Source organism: Etheostoma spectabile, chromosome 20 (assembly GCF_008692095.1).
Source record: "Etheostoma spectabile isolate EspeVRDwgs_2016 chromosome 20, UIUC_Espe_1.0, whole genome shotgun sequence".
NCBI lineage: Eukaryota > Metazoa > Chordata > Actinopteri > Perciformes > Percidae > Etheostoma > Etheostoma spectabile.
The window spans coordinates 10020562-10032848 of NC_045752.1; the positions used below are offsets into that span (position 1 = coordinate 10020562).

The 12287-nt window shown below is 38.6% G+C and overlaps 2 protein-coding genes across 2 annotated transcripts in view; one reads left to right on the top strand and one right to left on the bottom strand.

Moving 5' to 3' along the window:
- Positions 1–107: 107 nt before the first annotated feature.
- Positions 108–5159, bottom strand: atxn3 (ataxin 3). Its single transcript, XM_032500946.1, has 11 exons — positions 5023–5159; positions 4312–4476; positions 4176–4220; positions 4003–4088; positions 3838–3904; positions 3673–3760; positions 3464–3593; positions 3194–3357; positions 2419–2575; positions 2108–2172; positions 108–1987 (listed from the first exon to the last, which is right to left on the bottom strand). Exons 1-11 carry the CDS (start codon positions 5065–5067, stop codon positions 1935–1937), a joined length of 1065 nt encoding a protein of 354 aa, XP_032356837.1. The 5' UTR covers positions 5068–5159; the 3' UTR covers positions 108–1934.
- A 307-nt stretch (positions 5160–5466) lies between these two features.
- Positions 5467–12287, top strand: part of ubr1 (ubiquitin protein ligase E3 component n-recognin 1) — an 18299-nt gene continuing 11478 nt past the window's right edge. Inside the window, exons 1-11 of the mRNA XM_032500935.1 lie at positions 5467–5727; positions 6795–7054; positions 8627–8705; positions 9169–9279; positions 10339–10466; positions 10549–10687; positions 10822–10884; positions 11039–11162; positions 11313–11420; positions 11510–11598; positions 11685–11783. Of these exons, the coding sequence (XP_032356826.1) occupies positions 5683–5727; positions 6795–7054; positions 8627–8705; positions 9169–9279; positions 10339–10466; positions 10549–10687; positions 10822–10884; positions 11039–11162; positions 11313–11420; positions 11510–11598; positions 11685–11783 (1245 nt within the window). The 5' untranslated portion in view covers positions 5467–5682. The remainder of the gene's footprint in view (positions 5728–6794; positions 7055–8626; positions 8706–9168; positions 9280–10338; positions 10467–10548; positions 10688–10821; positions 10885–11038; positions 11163–11312; positions 11421–11509; positions 11599–11684; positions 11784–12287) is intronic.

Sequence of the window (12287 nt, forward strand, 5' to 3'; positions counted from 1 at the left end):
ACAAAAACTGAGACGTGAGAAACTTCAGGGGAGTGAATGTCACTTTAATCCTGGAACAAATACTAATACATTAAATGAAAGAATGTGCTATGGTAACATGTGGAATCTAACAAAAATGATGAGTATTTATTGTAAGAATGTAGTGAGTGAAAATAAACACAACTAACAACATTTTATAGTCTTTCACAAGTGCATTCTGACAACAAAAAAAAGTCTAACAAATCCAAAGCAAATGAAAACAATAATGACACCATGGAATTTCTTGGAAATCATCCAGCACAAGAAGTCCAACTTTGAATGACATCCAATACTTTTGTGGAGGCATCAAGATAAATCCATGCTGAGCAGTCATTGGTTCCAGTAAAAATAATTACTTTAAACAAACTTAACAGTGTGATGCTTTTATGTGGTCTATTTATCAACATTGTGTATTGCAACATGATTTTATAAATTATAAAACCAAGAGTTGGTTGTATTTGTATGAATACAACCAACTCTTGAGAGTGAATGCATGGTGACATATTTTTGATGTTTTGTTCTATCTTTGGATTTTAAATTTGTCAGTCAGCCTTCATTCTTGCTATTTTACTGTTATTTCTGGAGGTCATCAATTAGCCAATGGCTTCCATAGCTTTAACTCAAGGCAACCTCAGTGCACATGACTGTATCTTTGTATAACTGATGTGAACAAAGCATTATTGAAATACAGGAAAAGTCAAATCAGTGCAATTAAAAAAATATTTCAGGGTAAAACTATCAACTATTTGTGGAGGTACAACAAAGTGAGAATGATCATTTTAATAATTATTTCTTTATAATAAATTCCCCATCATGTCCAATCCTGATGAGGAGAAACAGGAGATGAAATCATATACTAGGTAGGCTGGTTGGACATGTCAGACTTTTTTTGGTTTTAAGTGATCACACTGTGCTGGAAAAAAAATTAAATATGCATATATCTATTAGATGCAATTTCATAGTGTTTACAGATTGCTTCTTTGTTCCACATTACATTTTAATGTATTCTTGACAAGATATGACAAATATGCATCAGTCAAAAGCATCTTAGATTCAGCAAATAGGTAAATAGAATTATTTTGTTCACTGTCCATTCAAAATGGACAAAACAACCTTACATTAAATGTTTGTGAGGTGTATTCTTACATTTCATTAGGCCTACTTATGCGCCTAATGGTATTAACAAAGCTACAACATCACTATGATGTTATCTAAATACCCTGGGATTTCACTCTTAGACGTTCACAAGTAAAATGATAGATGAAGTGAGGAATAAATGACCCACACATGTTAGTGCTGCTGGCTAAAAGATATTTCAGTACCATAAATGATTTCCAAACTAAAGATGTTCTGGTATGGCGGGTGTTGGGACTCACATCTTATGTCCTACAAACCAAGTCCAATGTAAAAGTAGGGGGCTCCGTAATCATGTGTCAAAGTTGTATCTGTGGTCTTAACAATCCTATGTTTCCTATGACTTTCACAGAACACCCATTACTGTATATATTCACGCCCAAACAAAGTTAAGTAACCCTTTGTGTGCTGAAGATTCATTTCCATTTCTTCCAGAGAAAAAAAACAGAATAAAAAAAAACAGTGTACAATAGAAATAGAAGGCGCCATGGTAAAAAGGCAATTGCAAACTTTGATTAACTGCATCATGAGTTCTGTGGTCACCCTTTACCCAGCATCAGTGTCTCACTTTGTTAGATAGGACTAACGGATGCCTTTTCTTTGTCGTAGTTCTCTTCTCTATAACCTGTCAGCGAACTAGCCACTGGAAATGTGTCAGCCTTCTGACTGTCCTTACTGTATGTTCGCATGTGCAAAAGGTTACAGGAAGGAGCAAAGCTACCCCTGTATGGGGTAGCCAATCCTGGCAGCTGGTAAACAACATAGGCAAACCTTGCACACTTTCACTGGCTGGGCTTTTGTTGTTGGTCCTCTTCAGAGCCAGTGTTTACAGATTCTAGTAGAGGGGAGAGGGCTTTAATCAGTAGATTTCATGTATTTCTCGGATAGGCTTTTTTATCAAAGTCATTAAAATAATTTGCACTCAATTTATATTTGAAAAATCAGATGTACTTACCTGAGCCACCTGTTGATTTTGTGTCTGGTTGTTGAGGAATGTTTGGCTGAGCATGTTGCTGCTGCCTAAGAAGTCACCACAGAGAATTTGCTTTCATTTTCCGTTCACACAAAAGGGATGGACACAATATTATGAATACTTCAATCAGTTATAGCTATAAATTAAACACAAACAACAAAGACGTTTTAATGAGGACACCATAAAACTCACAAAGCAGTGCTTATTGCAGACTATTGAACTTAATTGCTAAGTGTTTACAATATTGTGTCCGCCCCGTGTACAACAGTCACCAGGCGTTCAGTTAAACCTACCGATCAAAATAGGCTTGTCTCCTCTTCCGCAGTTCCTCAGCTGTAAGCGCCTCAACATGGCCTTCTCTTGGTCCTCCTGCAGCACTCCCTGCTGTCTGGCTCCCTGATTTCACATTTCCCATTTCTGACTCTGATGACTTGTTGCTCATCACTGCTCCTGTAATATTATAAAAAACCAAGGACCCAATTTTCAGTATTGACATTTGTAAAACACAAAATGGCAAAATAATCATAAATACAGTATATGTTTAAAACAATATTATTGTGAACCTGAAGCACAATTTGCAAAAATAAAATTCTCATTGATAAAAAGACTCATTGATATAATCATTGGGAAAAAACACTTCACTTTTCAAATAATTAAAAGTGGAGTGTATAAAAAAATTGTGAGTTCATGAAAGTAATTGTTCTGTTAATTTCATACTCAACTTTTTTTTATAAAACCTCAATTTGTCTGAACGAACAAACTATCATATTTTAAAACGGAAGGTTGGTGGTTCGATCCCCGCCCCTGCAGTCATTGTCGAAGTGTCCTTGGGTAAGACACTGAACCCCGAGTTTCCCCCGGTGCTGCGCATCGGAGTGTGAATGTGTATGAATGTTTATCTGATGAGCAGGTGGCACCTTGTACGGCAGCCCCGGCCACAGTGTATGAATGTGTGTGAATGGTGAATGTATCCTGTAGATGTAAAAGCGCTTTGAGCAGTTGTTAAGACTGGAAAAGCGCTATATAAATACAGCACATTTACATTTACATTTAAAACTCAGGATTTACCTTGCATGCTGAGCTGTATGGCCCTGCGAAGATCAGCTTCTTCATCTTCCACATCTATGTCCTGCCTACTGAGTGCCAGAGCTTTCTTCAACTCTTCATCTTCATCCACAACCTCATCCTCCACACCAAAGCCCATTTCAGACTGGCTCAGAGCTGCTGACCTGCTGCTCACAGTACAAGGCTTAATCAGTTGCCACAAGTAAGTAAAAAGCTTTATTTAGCTACTTAAATTCTTCTCAATATTGTACTGTCTACACATACAGTACATACCCTGCACTTGGCTGGGCTTCATCCTCTCCAATAAGCTTTGGTCGCTGCTGCTGCTGCACCCTCATAATCCCAAGAATCTGCTCTGCTTCACACTCAGGGAGGTTTCCTCGAATCACAAATATGGAATAACCTGCACAAATTCAACTTTTAGAATTGTTTATGCTTTGCAACAACTAAACATAGTATGATAAAAGTCAATTGAACAATACCTTCTTGTTGTAACTGTGCAAGGAAAAGTGCTAGATAGGTGTCTGATATCAACTCTGGTCCAGTCAACAGCGAATTCAGGTTAAACCACTGCAATGAAAACAAAACAATGATTTTTAGTAAATCCAGCCGTATTAACAATGTTTATGAAAACAAGTGCCCCATACCTGTTGCCCAAGCTTGCGTATAGTAAACCAGTGCTCCTTGTAGTTGCATATGAAGGCTTTCTCATTTCTGAAACATGCAAGTAGAATGTGCTTTCACATTAACTGTAAAGTAGCGTGTGTAAATAAGACATTAGTCAAAAAAAACTTTAAAACTGAAACCTTTACATTGGATTAATCATGAGGCTCTGGTACTCCCGGCTGTTGAAGAGGATTAACTCCAAGCCCCACACACTCAGTGCATTGCTAATTACCTAAGAAATTAGATGACAGAAAAGGGGATTGATATTACTGACTTATAGTGGTTGTTATTAAGCAACAATAACAAATGAATCTCTCACTTGTATTGAAAAGAACCCGCTGTCATCCATGTTACCAGATGGTTGCTAGAAACAGAGTCACAAAACATAAAGTTAAAACCCGTTTGTTAAGAGCATGTATAAATAGGTTGCTGGACTATAATTCTCTTTTCGTCACCTGTAAGAAGGTCCTATACTCCTCACTGGCCATACCTCCCTCAGCCATCCTCATTCTTTCCTCTTCATCAAGCTGATGAGCAATGGAGGACAGATCCACAGGAGTGAAATACTCACCCTGCAGGAGGTTGTTGAGACAGTGTTGGGCGCAAAGAGAGCCCTCTTGCTACAAATACAATAACATAATACATAAATACATATAATGACACTTCTAACACTACAACACGATGAAATAGTTAGCTTTATGGACATGGAAATAGCTAACGTTAATACTAAAATGTTTTGGATTTTGTCTGTCCTCACAGTAACAGCCATACACCAGTAAAGCTACATACAGTTAGCTTAGCTACGTAGCTAACGCTAAACAACAAACAACTAGGAAAACGTTACTCTGCTTTGTGAGATAGCTAGCTAAGTTAAGCCAGTTCGTTTATTAACTTCACAAAAACAATACGATTGCGGCTGTTATAAAAACTTCTTGCGTTGTTACTCCTAGCTGAAAACAAACTTTTCATATCTTTGACTAGCAGGTTCAGTTAGCTAGTTAGCATTTTAGCTGTCTGGACCTAAATACTGCCAAACACCACAACAAATGTATTAACACCGGCCAGATAGCGTCGGTAAACAAACCCCCACCGGAAGGCCAAAGGCTTTCCGAATAACACGACGAGTTAGTTGGATCTTAATATTTAAGTTAAACGTTTTAACTTACTTTCTCATGAAATATGGAATCCATATTCAGCTTTCTGTCAAACATTCAACTTTGACCTCTAGCCCCGCTGCATTCCTTACCATAAAGAAGGGACAGTCTCGACCAGCGCCCTCTAGTGGCTCGGCCCCATATACTAGCATCAATTCATATCTCCATTTGCGGATTTATACATTTATACCAGCGACATCATTGAAATCATATACTGTGTGGGTCTCATAGAGCAATGCAACTACTAGCTATACGTAGAGACGCTTATCCAAAAAGTATATTTGTTTCTTGCTTTGTCCGTAACATAACAACAATTGACAAAAATGTTATAGATGGGTTTCTCTATCATTCTCGTCAGTGCGAAGCATTTACCTAGGAACTTGGGAGCCGGAGTTGAGAATGGCGTCCCCTACTCTAGCTAACTAATAATTGTCCTCCAGAGGACGAGTCTATACGATTTTTTTGTTTACAAAATGCTTGTTTTGACCAGAGGCATATTGACGGGCAATTTTAATAAATTAATATCCTATTTAATTAATAAACTAGCATATATGTGTTTAACGTCGTTCAAATATTTCTAACTGTTCTAATTATGGTTTAACAGCGTCGCAAAAGGTTTCGATTACAAGTGGAACAGTCTCCTAGTGACACATCCTTTACGGCAAATGGAATATGGCGGAGGGTGAGAAATCCTTAGACGGACTGGAGCTCAGCAAGGTATGATTTTTAAACAGCTAATATAGCTAGATGTCAGTGGTTACTGCCACTCAAGGAGAAAACCCTGAAGTATACTGTGTTAATTCCTTTCTAAAATTTAGTTTTAACGGGGAGTTAAGGGCATCTACTTACCAGGTTAGCTAGCATTCGTGGTTAGCTCCTGTGCTAGCCACCTAAATGGTTAAACACCATTGTCCCGACTGTTTTCCGACCTCAAACTCTTGCAACGTTTTGTTAGTCAGAAATATTGTTCAAAATGTTGGAAAGTGAAAAGGGCCAAACGTTACGTGGATATGATTTTGATACATTAGCTAGATATTTACAGTTCGTCACTTGCGGTTACATTGACATGGTGGAGTACAACAAACAAAGTGACAGACATTGTTTGCAGCAGATGTGGCCAAACCTTGCAGAGCCAGCACTTTAAAATATTAAAATGATTGGATAATACATTTAGTGTAACCCAAGCTTTCACGTACAATATACAGTATTTTAACTACAGCAGTTAACTGTCAGTATGAATGCTGAAATCAAATTCATGAACAGCTGTGAGTATTGTAAAATGTTATTCACGTGAAACTACGTTTCAGCGTACACTTTCCGTCCTACCTTTTTAATGTAAAGAAGTCCATTCATGTGTTATTCACACTCCCAAATTTTATGCTGAATTACCAAAGATCACCTTTCAGTCACTGATTATATATTTTGACTAATTCCTTACTAATAACTATTAAAAATAGGATTTATTTTTATTTTGATGCCAGGTTTGTTTCCCCATTTCAGATTTTTAAAGACAAATCAACTTAAATGCTCTTCTTTGTGGTAGCATTAGCAGCAGTCAATACAAAATTAAATTAATATAAATATAAATTGCCTTTTTTGCAACAGTTTAACTCTTTATCAAAAGCCCTAAAGACAATATTTGAAGCTAAATAATTAATTAGTAAACAAAATGCCTTGCTAAAATTTATGTGCGTATCACTATGAAAATACTGGCTTATAAATGTGGTTATGAGTCATAAGGTGGAGTGTGTGGTGTGAGTCATGCTTTTATCTGGTTCTTGCAGGAATGGCTGGAGGCTGCAGACAGCAGGGCAGAACTGTTCTGCTACCTGAAGGAGCAGGTGCCACAGATCTTCTGCCTGAAAAAGGAGTCCAGCCCTCAGGAGGAAGAGGAGCTCATGCAGAGACGGCTCATCTACCCTCTGGAGTGTTTCCTGTTTGGAGAGGATCCTCAGGAGGGTTTGGAGAAGCTCAAGCAGGGCAGCAGCTCCTCCCAACTCTGTGGACGTGTCTTCAAAGAGGGAGAGACTGTCTACTCCTGCAGGTCTAAAAACATTTCAGACTTTCTTTAATAAACAAGTTATAACAGCAATAATAATAACAGTTATGATAAAATACTAGCTGTTTATTTGCGCTTATAAGTTACTTTAAGTACTGGATGATTATTGTAAATATTTAGATTAAAAAAAATGTTTTGTTGCTAACATTTTGGTATGAATTGCAGGTATATATTTAAATATAAAGGTTTTCGGCCCCGGTGGAGGTTACTGGATTTTGTATAAAGCCAAAGTTTTCAAAGACAGCAATATGTTTGTCATTAAGTCCTAAACAGTTTGGCCTCATTAGGTTTTAGTTCTGCAGTAATCTAATCATACGACAACCTCACAGTAATTAGGCTAAGTTTTAAAAATGAATAGTTAATGAGTAGACTCTCTCTCAGGCTTTAGTATATGGCAGTCCGTGAGTGGATTCTGAATGATGTGAAATACTTTAGCACTGCATAGATGTGTACATCTGCTTGTCCGTCAATTTTTGTAGTTGTTTTTATCAATTTTCATCCCAAAGGTGTCATATACGTTATGTCAACATGAGTATTTAAGAGATTACTGGTACATCCTTTATAGATAAGGTATAATAAAAGACCAGGGTGTATTCAAGTACACAAATTTTAATAAATTGTATATACCATAGGACAACAAACAAATCTCAACTTGCCAACTACAAAAAAAACTTAGTAACTAGTCATGTTAACACAACAATGATGAGTAACTTTAAATAACTCAAGGAATAAAAAAATAAAGGGTCTCAGTTTTTGTGTGTGTGTACATAAAAAAGTGTCTTAAAATGGGCACATGAAAATATATATAATGTGGCAATGGTGGGTTTGCTTCTCTATGAAACCAATCCTGTAATTCTATAATCAATATGACAAGCAGCCAATGACAGTGAATCAGCATCAACACAACTAAACTAAAGTCCATGTGCTCAACAAGTTTACACTGTAGATGTTGACATTAAAGTATGTTTGATTAGTCTCGCTTTGCCCGACCCTCCTCCAAAGTGCGCTGGAGGAGTGACTGGCTAGTCCACACAGCATTCGGGGATGGGAGGAAAACGGGCTCTGGTTTATTGGCATTTCTTCAAACCAAACACAATTGTCTTGGGCCTTGCTAAGTACTGGAGAAAAGTCACGGTGCTGCTAAAACATGTGCTCGGAAGTAACTTGTTTTGGTGGAACATGTGTACGGTTAGTCATGCAACAGAAAACTCAGATTGGACAGATAGTCTAGCAAGCTGTCTGGATTTACCCCGCAGAAATCTATAAAAAAGATGAACCAAAATCCTCATAAATCGACCCAAGTTTAAAATGCCAACACAAAAGAAGCCCAAAGGCAATGGATGTCTGGCCTAAATGAGTGAAATCCCGCAGATTTTCCAGCGGCAAAGGAGCAATCCTGGAAGTGGAATGACAAGTATATGGATTAATGTTTAATTAATGCAGGAAAGGTTGTTATCCATTTCAGTTTGGACAGTAACTACAGGCTTCAGGCTCAGATAATGTACTTTTGTTGTCATTTGCTTGCTCGAGTAACAAATCCTCTTCAACATATTTCAGGGATTGTGCAATAGATCCCACTTGTGTCCTGTGCATGGACTGCTTCCAGGATAGCGTGCACAAAAGCCATCGTTACAAGGTTGGTATCAATATAAATGTGTGCATTTTTAATGAAATTCAAATGAACATTTTTTTTTGGAACATGTAATTTTGATCGGTTCTTCCCTCGTGGATAAATGGGAATAATAGAAAGTCACTCATTATTGGATTTATGTTGTGAGATTTCTTTAGGGCCCACACATACGAAAGCATCTTATCTTCCCATTGTCAATTATAGTGTCTAGGATTCACTTCTGTTCACAGTTTGCTATAATGTCAACTTGATTACCCTCTCTAAACTTTGGGGAAAAACCCCTCATATTTCTAGATAGACTAAAATATGTGTTTTATATTTATCAAACTTATATTTGGCCTTTCATGTTCAAATCCCAGTGTTGCATAGTAATGCATTCTAACAGCTAACCTTGTTAAAAAACTTAACTACTGTTGTGAGTATCCCTTACTCTGCCATTGTGAATTACAGTATGTAAATCTTTTCCCAGATGCATGCATCTTCTGGCGGGGGCTTCTGTGACTGTGGGGATGTAGAAGCCTGGAAGATTGGCCCCTGTTGCTCCAAACATGACCCAGGGGCAGCTACCGCCATGGTAACGGTGAGTTATATAATAGAGCGGAAAGAGGGACGTGGGAGGGGCGTTCTTGTCCCATTCTGTGTCAGTGAACCCCAGAATGCTTATTTTCCCATCTCAGTCCTGGAAGCTGCTCTCTTGGCTTTGGTTCCGGAAATAAAGCACTTTGTTGACCTGCACCAACTGAAAACATTTATAACTAGGTTAAGAGATTTGGAGGGTTATTGATGCTGAAAAGCTGGTTGAAAACAGTTGTCAGTGATACTGGTTCAAAGCCGCCTTTCTGAAATGTGCAGGGATGCATTCAGATTACAGCTTCCTCTACCAAACTGCTGCTTGTATATGTTGATGATAATGATGATTGATTCTGCTGCTCAGCAGTTGTTTGTCAGGCCTTTCTTTGCTGATCACAGTGTTTGGGCTTTTCTCTGATAAGATCCTGCTTAGTGGCTTTGAGCAGATGTACAGCTTGATGGCTCTGTGCCTGTTTCTGTAAACAGCAGGTGCTCCTTACAACAGAGACATTACTGGCACCCAGTCTGGCTTGCTGCTTTGTTTTTTCTACACCAGATCTGAACCTGTACTTAACATGCAGTGTTGCATCACATGACCACGAACACATCTCCACACTAAACATGAAAACCCATCATGCTGTTTCAGACTTCTTTTTGTTTAGATTGTGGCAGATTCCAGTGCTTGTTCTCACACTATAGTGTGACGTAGAAACTGGTGTAAATATACAGCAGTATGTTTGGTTTGGTTTGTGTGTTAAATGTCAGAGATTTGTATGAAATACTTAGCTTCTATGTGAAATGTTTGTGCTCAGGGGATTTGATATTAACTTTACTGGGCCAGCTGCCTGTTTAGCTCTTAGTAAGCAAAATATTTACACCAGCTCCATGTCCAATTGTAGAGTCACTGCTGGTTACACAGGAAACGAATTTAGGAAAGGTTATTACAACAAATGTGTCCATCATCAGATTAGCTCTATTTTCTGCAAAGTTGAATTTTTACAGTGGGTAGGCACCGTCAGTGGTGTGCTAAAAAAATGTATGTCCTATGTGATTGACTCATTTTGTTTAGGACGAGTGTGTGTTGGAGCCTGAGATATATGAGCGTGCTGAGAGGCTATTCCGGATACTGCTGCACTACGTCACTGATTTCTTGGTGTGGGAGGAGAACCTTGAGCTCTCCGCGGAACTCCAGCCCCGGTATGGCCCTTCTAATCCCATGCAAAATCCATATGTAAATCACACATTTTAACTTTGACACTTTATTTATCCATCAATGCAGGACAAAAGAAAATGCTTACTACTGTGTACTGTACAATGATGAGCACCACTCGTACGACCATGTGATCTACACCCTGCAGCGTTCTGTTAACTGTGATCAGGCTGACGCTCAGACACACACAGCGCTTATTGACAAGGAGGTATTTTTTTGGTTTTATGTGCTTCTAACTTTTCCTTTACAACACTGTCATGTCAAAGGAAAGCTGTTATGCATGCACTCGTCATATCTACTGCAGATTATGCCATTATGTAAATATCATTGACTGTTTCACAGGGTCGGCGGGCAGTAAAGAGGGGAACCCTTCGTTCCTGCCAGCAAGCAAAAGATCTCATCAGGGTAAACACCAGACACTGACCATAGACCAGAAATTTAGTAAATAACAGCATTAATGACTAAATAACATTAATAACTTTAGTCTTGAATCTGTAATTATTATTATCCAGATTTACATTTCCAAGTGAGCTCGAACTCTTTTACTGCTGTGTTGCAGTCCAACTCCGAGCACATTTCCCTGCAGCCACTACGTGTGGAGATCCTTCACGCAGCAGTAATGGCTCATCAATCTTTTGTTCTGCGCCTTGGCCCCTGGTTCCAAAAGATCATCAGTTACTCAGGTTGTTGCCATCATCTTCCCCATACTTGCAGTTGCACCACACAAACTTCACAGCATTATTTATTGATTGCGCACCTTTTGACGTGTTCATTTTTTAGAAAAACATATTTACACTGTTTAATCATCAGTTGTCTTGTGTGTTTTTTTGCAGTGGGATTCCGACAGGCCTTCTGTCAGGTTGCATTAGAGGCCAACATAGACAGAGAGCGGCCTTGCCTCATCAGCAGACTCATGCTGCATGATGGCAGGATGTATAAAGGCAAGTAGAGCTTTATTTCCAGTTCAAGTTTAATCTCAACTCCATTCCAAATGACAATAACATGAAGTTTTTTTTCTTGTTTCCTTAAGGAGCTCGCAAGATAGTACATGAACTGATTTTCTGTAGCATGCTAATGGAGACAGAGTTCAAGAGGCTTTTTGCAATTGAGTTTACAAAGGTAAAAGAGGAGGGAATGTTTTTCATTTCTAATTCTAATTCTTTCACCTTCTTAAATTAATACATGCCTCATCTTTCTCTTTTCAGCATTATAAGCAGCTTCAAAAGGACTTCATAATTGATGATCATGACAGGAGTATATCCATCACTGCTCTGTCTGTTCAGATATTCACTGTACCCACATTGGTAAGTGTTTATTAGGGCATCAATGGAAATGTTGGGCCCTATTTTAACGATCTAAGCGCACAGCGTGAAGTGGGAAGGCACAGGTGCGTTTAGGGCGTGTCCAAATCCACTTTTGCTAGTTTACTAGTAGTGGGAAAAAGGGTCTGTGTGCTGGTCACAAGGCTCAAAGGGGTTGTACTTAATGTCTTCATTACTTCATAGGTGTGTTTTGGGTGTAGCATGCAATAAACCAATCAGAGTGTCATCTCCCATTCCCTTTAAAAGCCAGGCATGTTTGTACCATGGCACATTGCTAATATGATGGCGGATTCCACAGTAATATTTGTATTTGTAATCTTTTGCGTGTGTGCGCTACAAGCATAGTGTGCGCACGCGGTGCATAAGCCTAGGCACATATTACTAATGCACTGTTAAAATATAATTGAAATGCTGCGCTATAGACTTTAGACCAAGTTTTTGTTGGTCAATGGCACGATCACTTCCCGCTGCCTCAAGATAGCAATA

Coding starts and splice junctions, on each gene's coding strand:
- atxn3 (XM_032500946.1), bottom strand. CDS start 5,067: ATGTTTGACAGAAAGCTGAATATGGATTCCATATTTCATGAGAAA. Junction 3,358..3,463: donor GAAGCCCAGCCAAGTGCAGG/GTATGTACTGTA, acceptor TACTGTGAGCAG/CAGGTCAGCAGCTCTGAGCC. Junction 2,173..2,418: donor AGACAAGCCTATTTTGATCG/GTAGGTTTAACT, acceptor GTGACTTCTTAG/GCAGCAGCAACATGCTCAGC.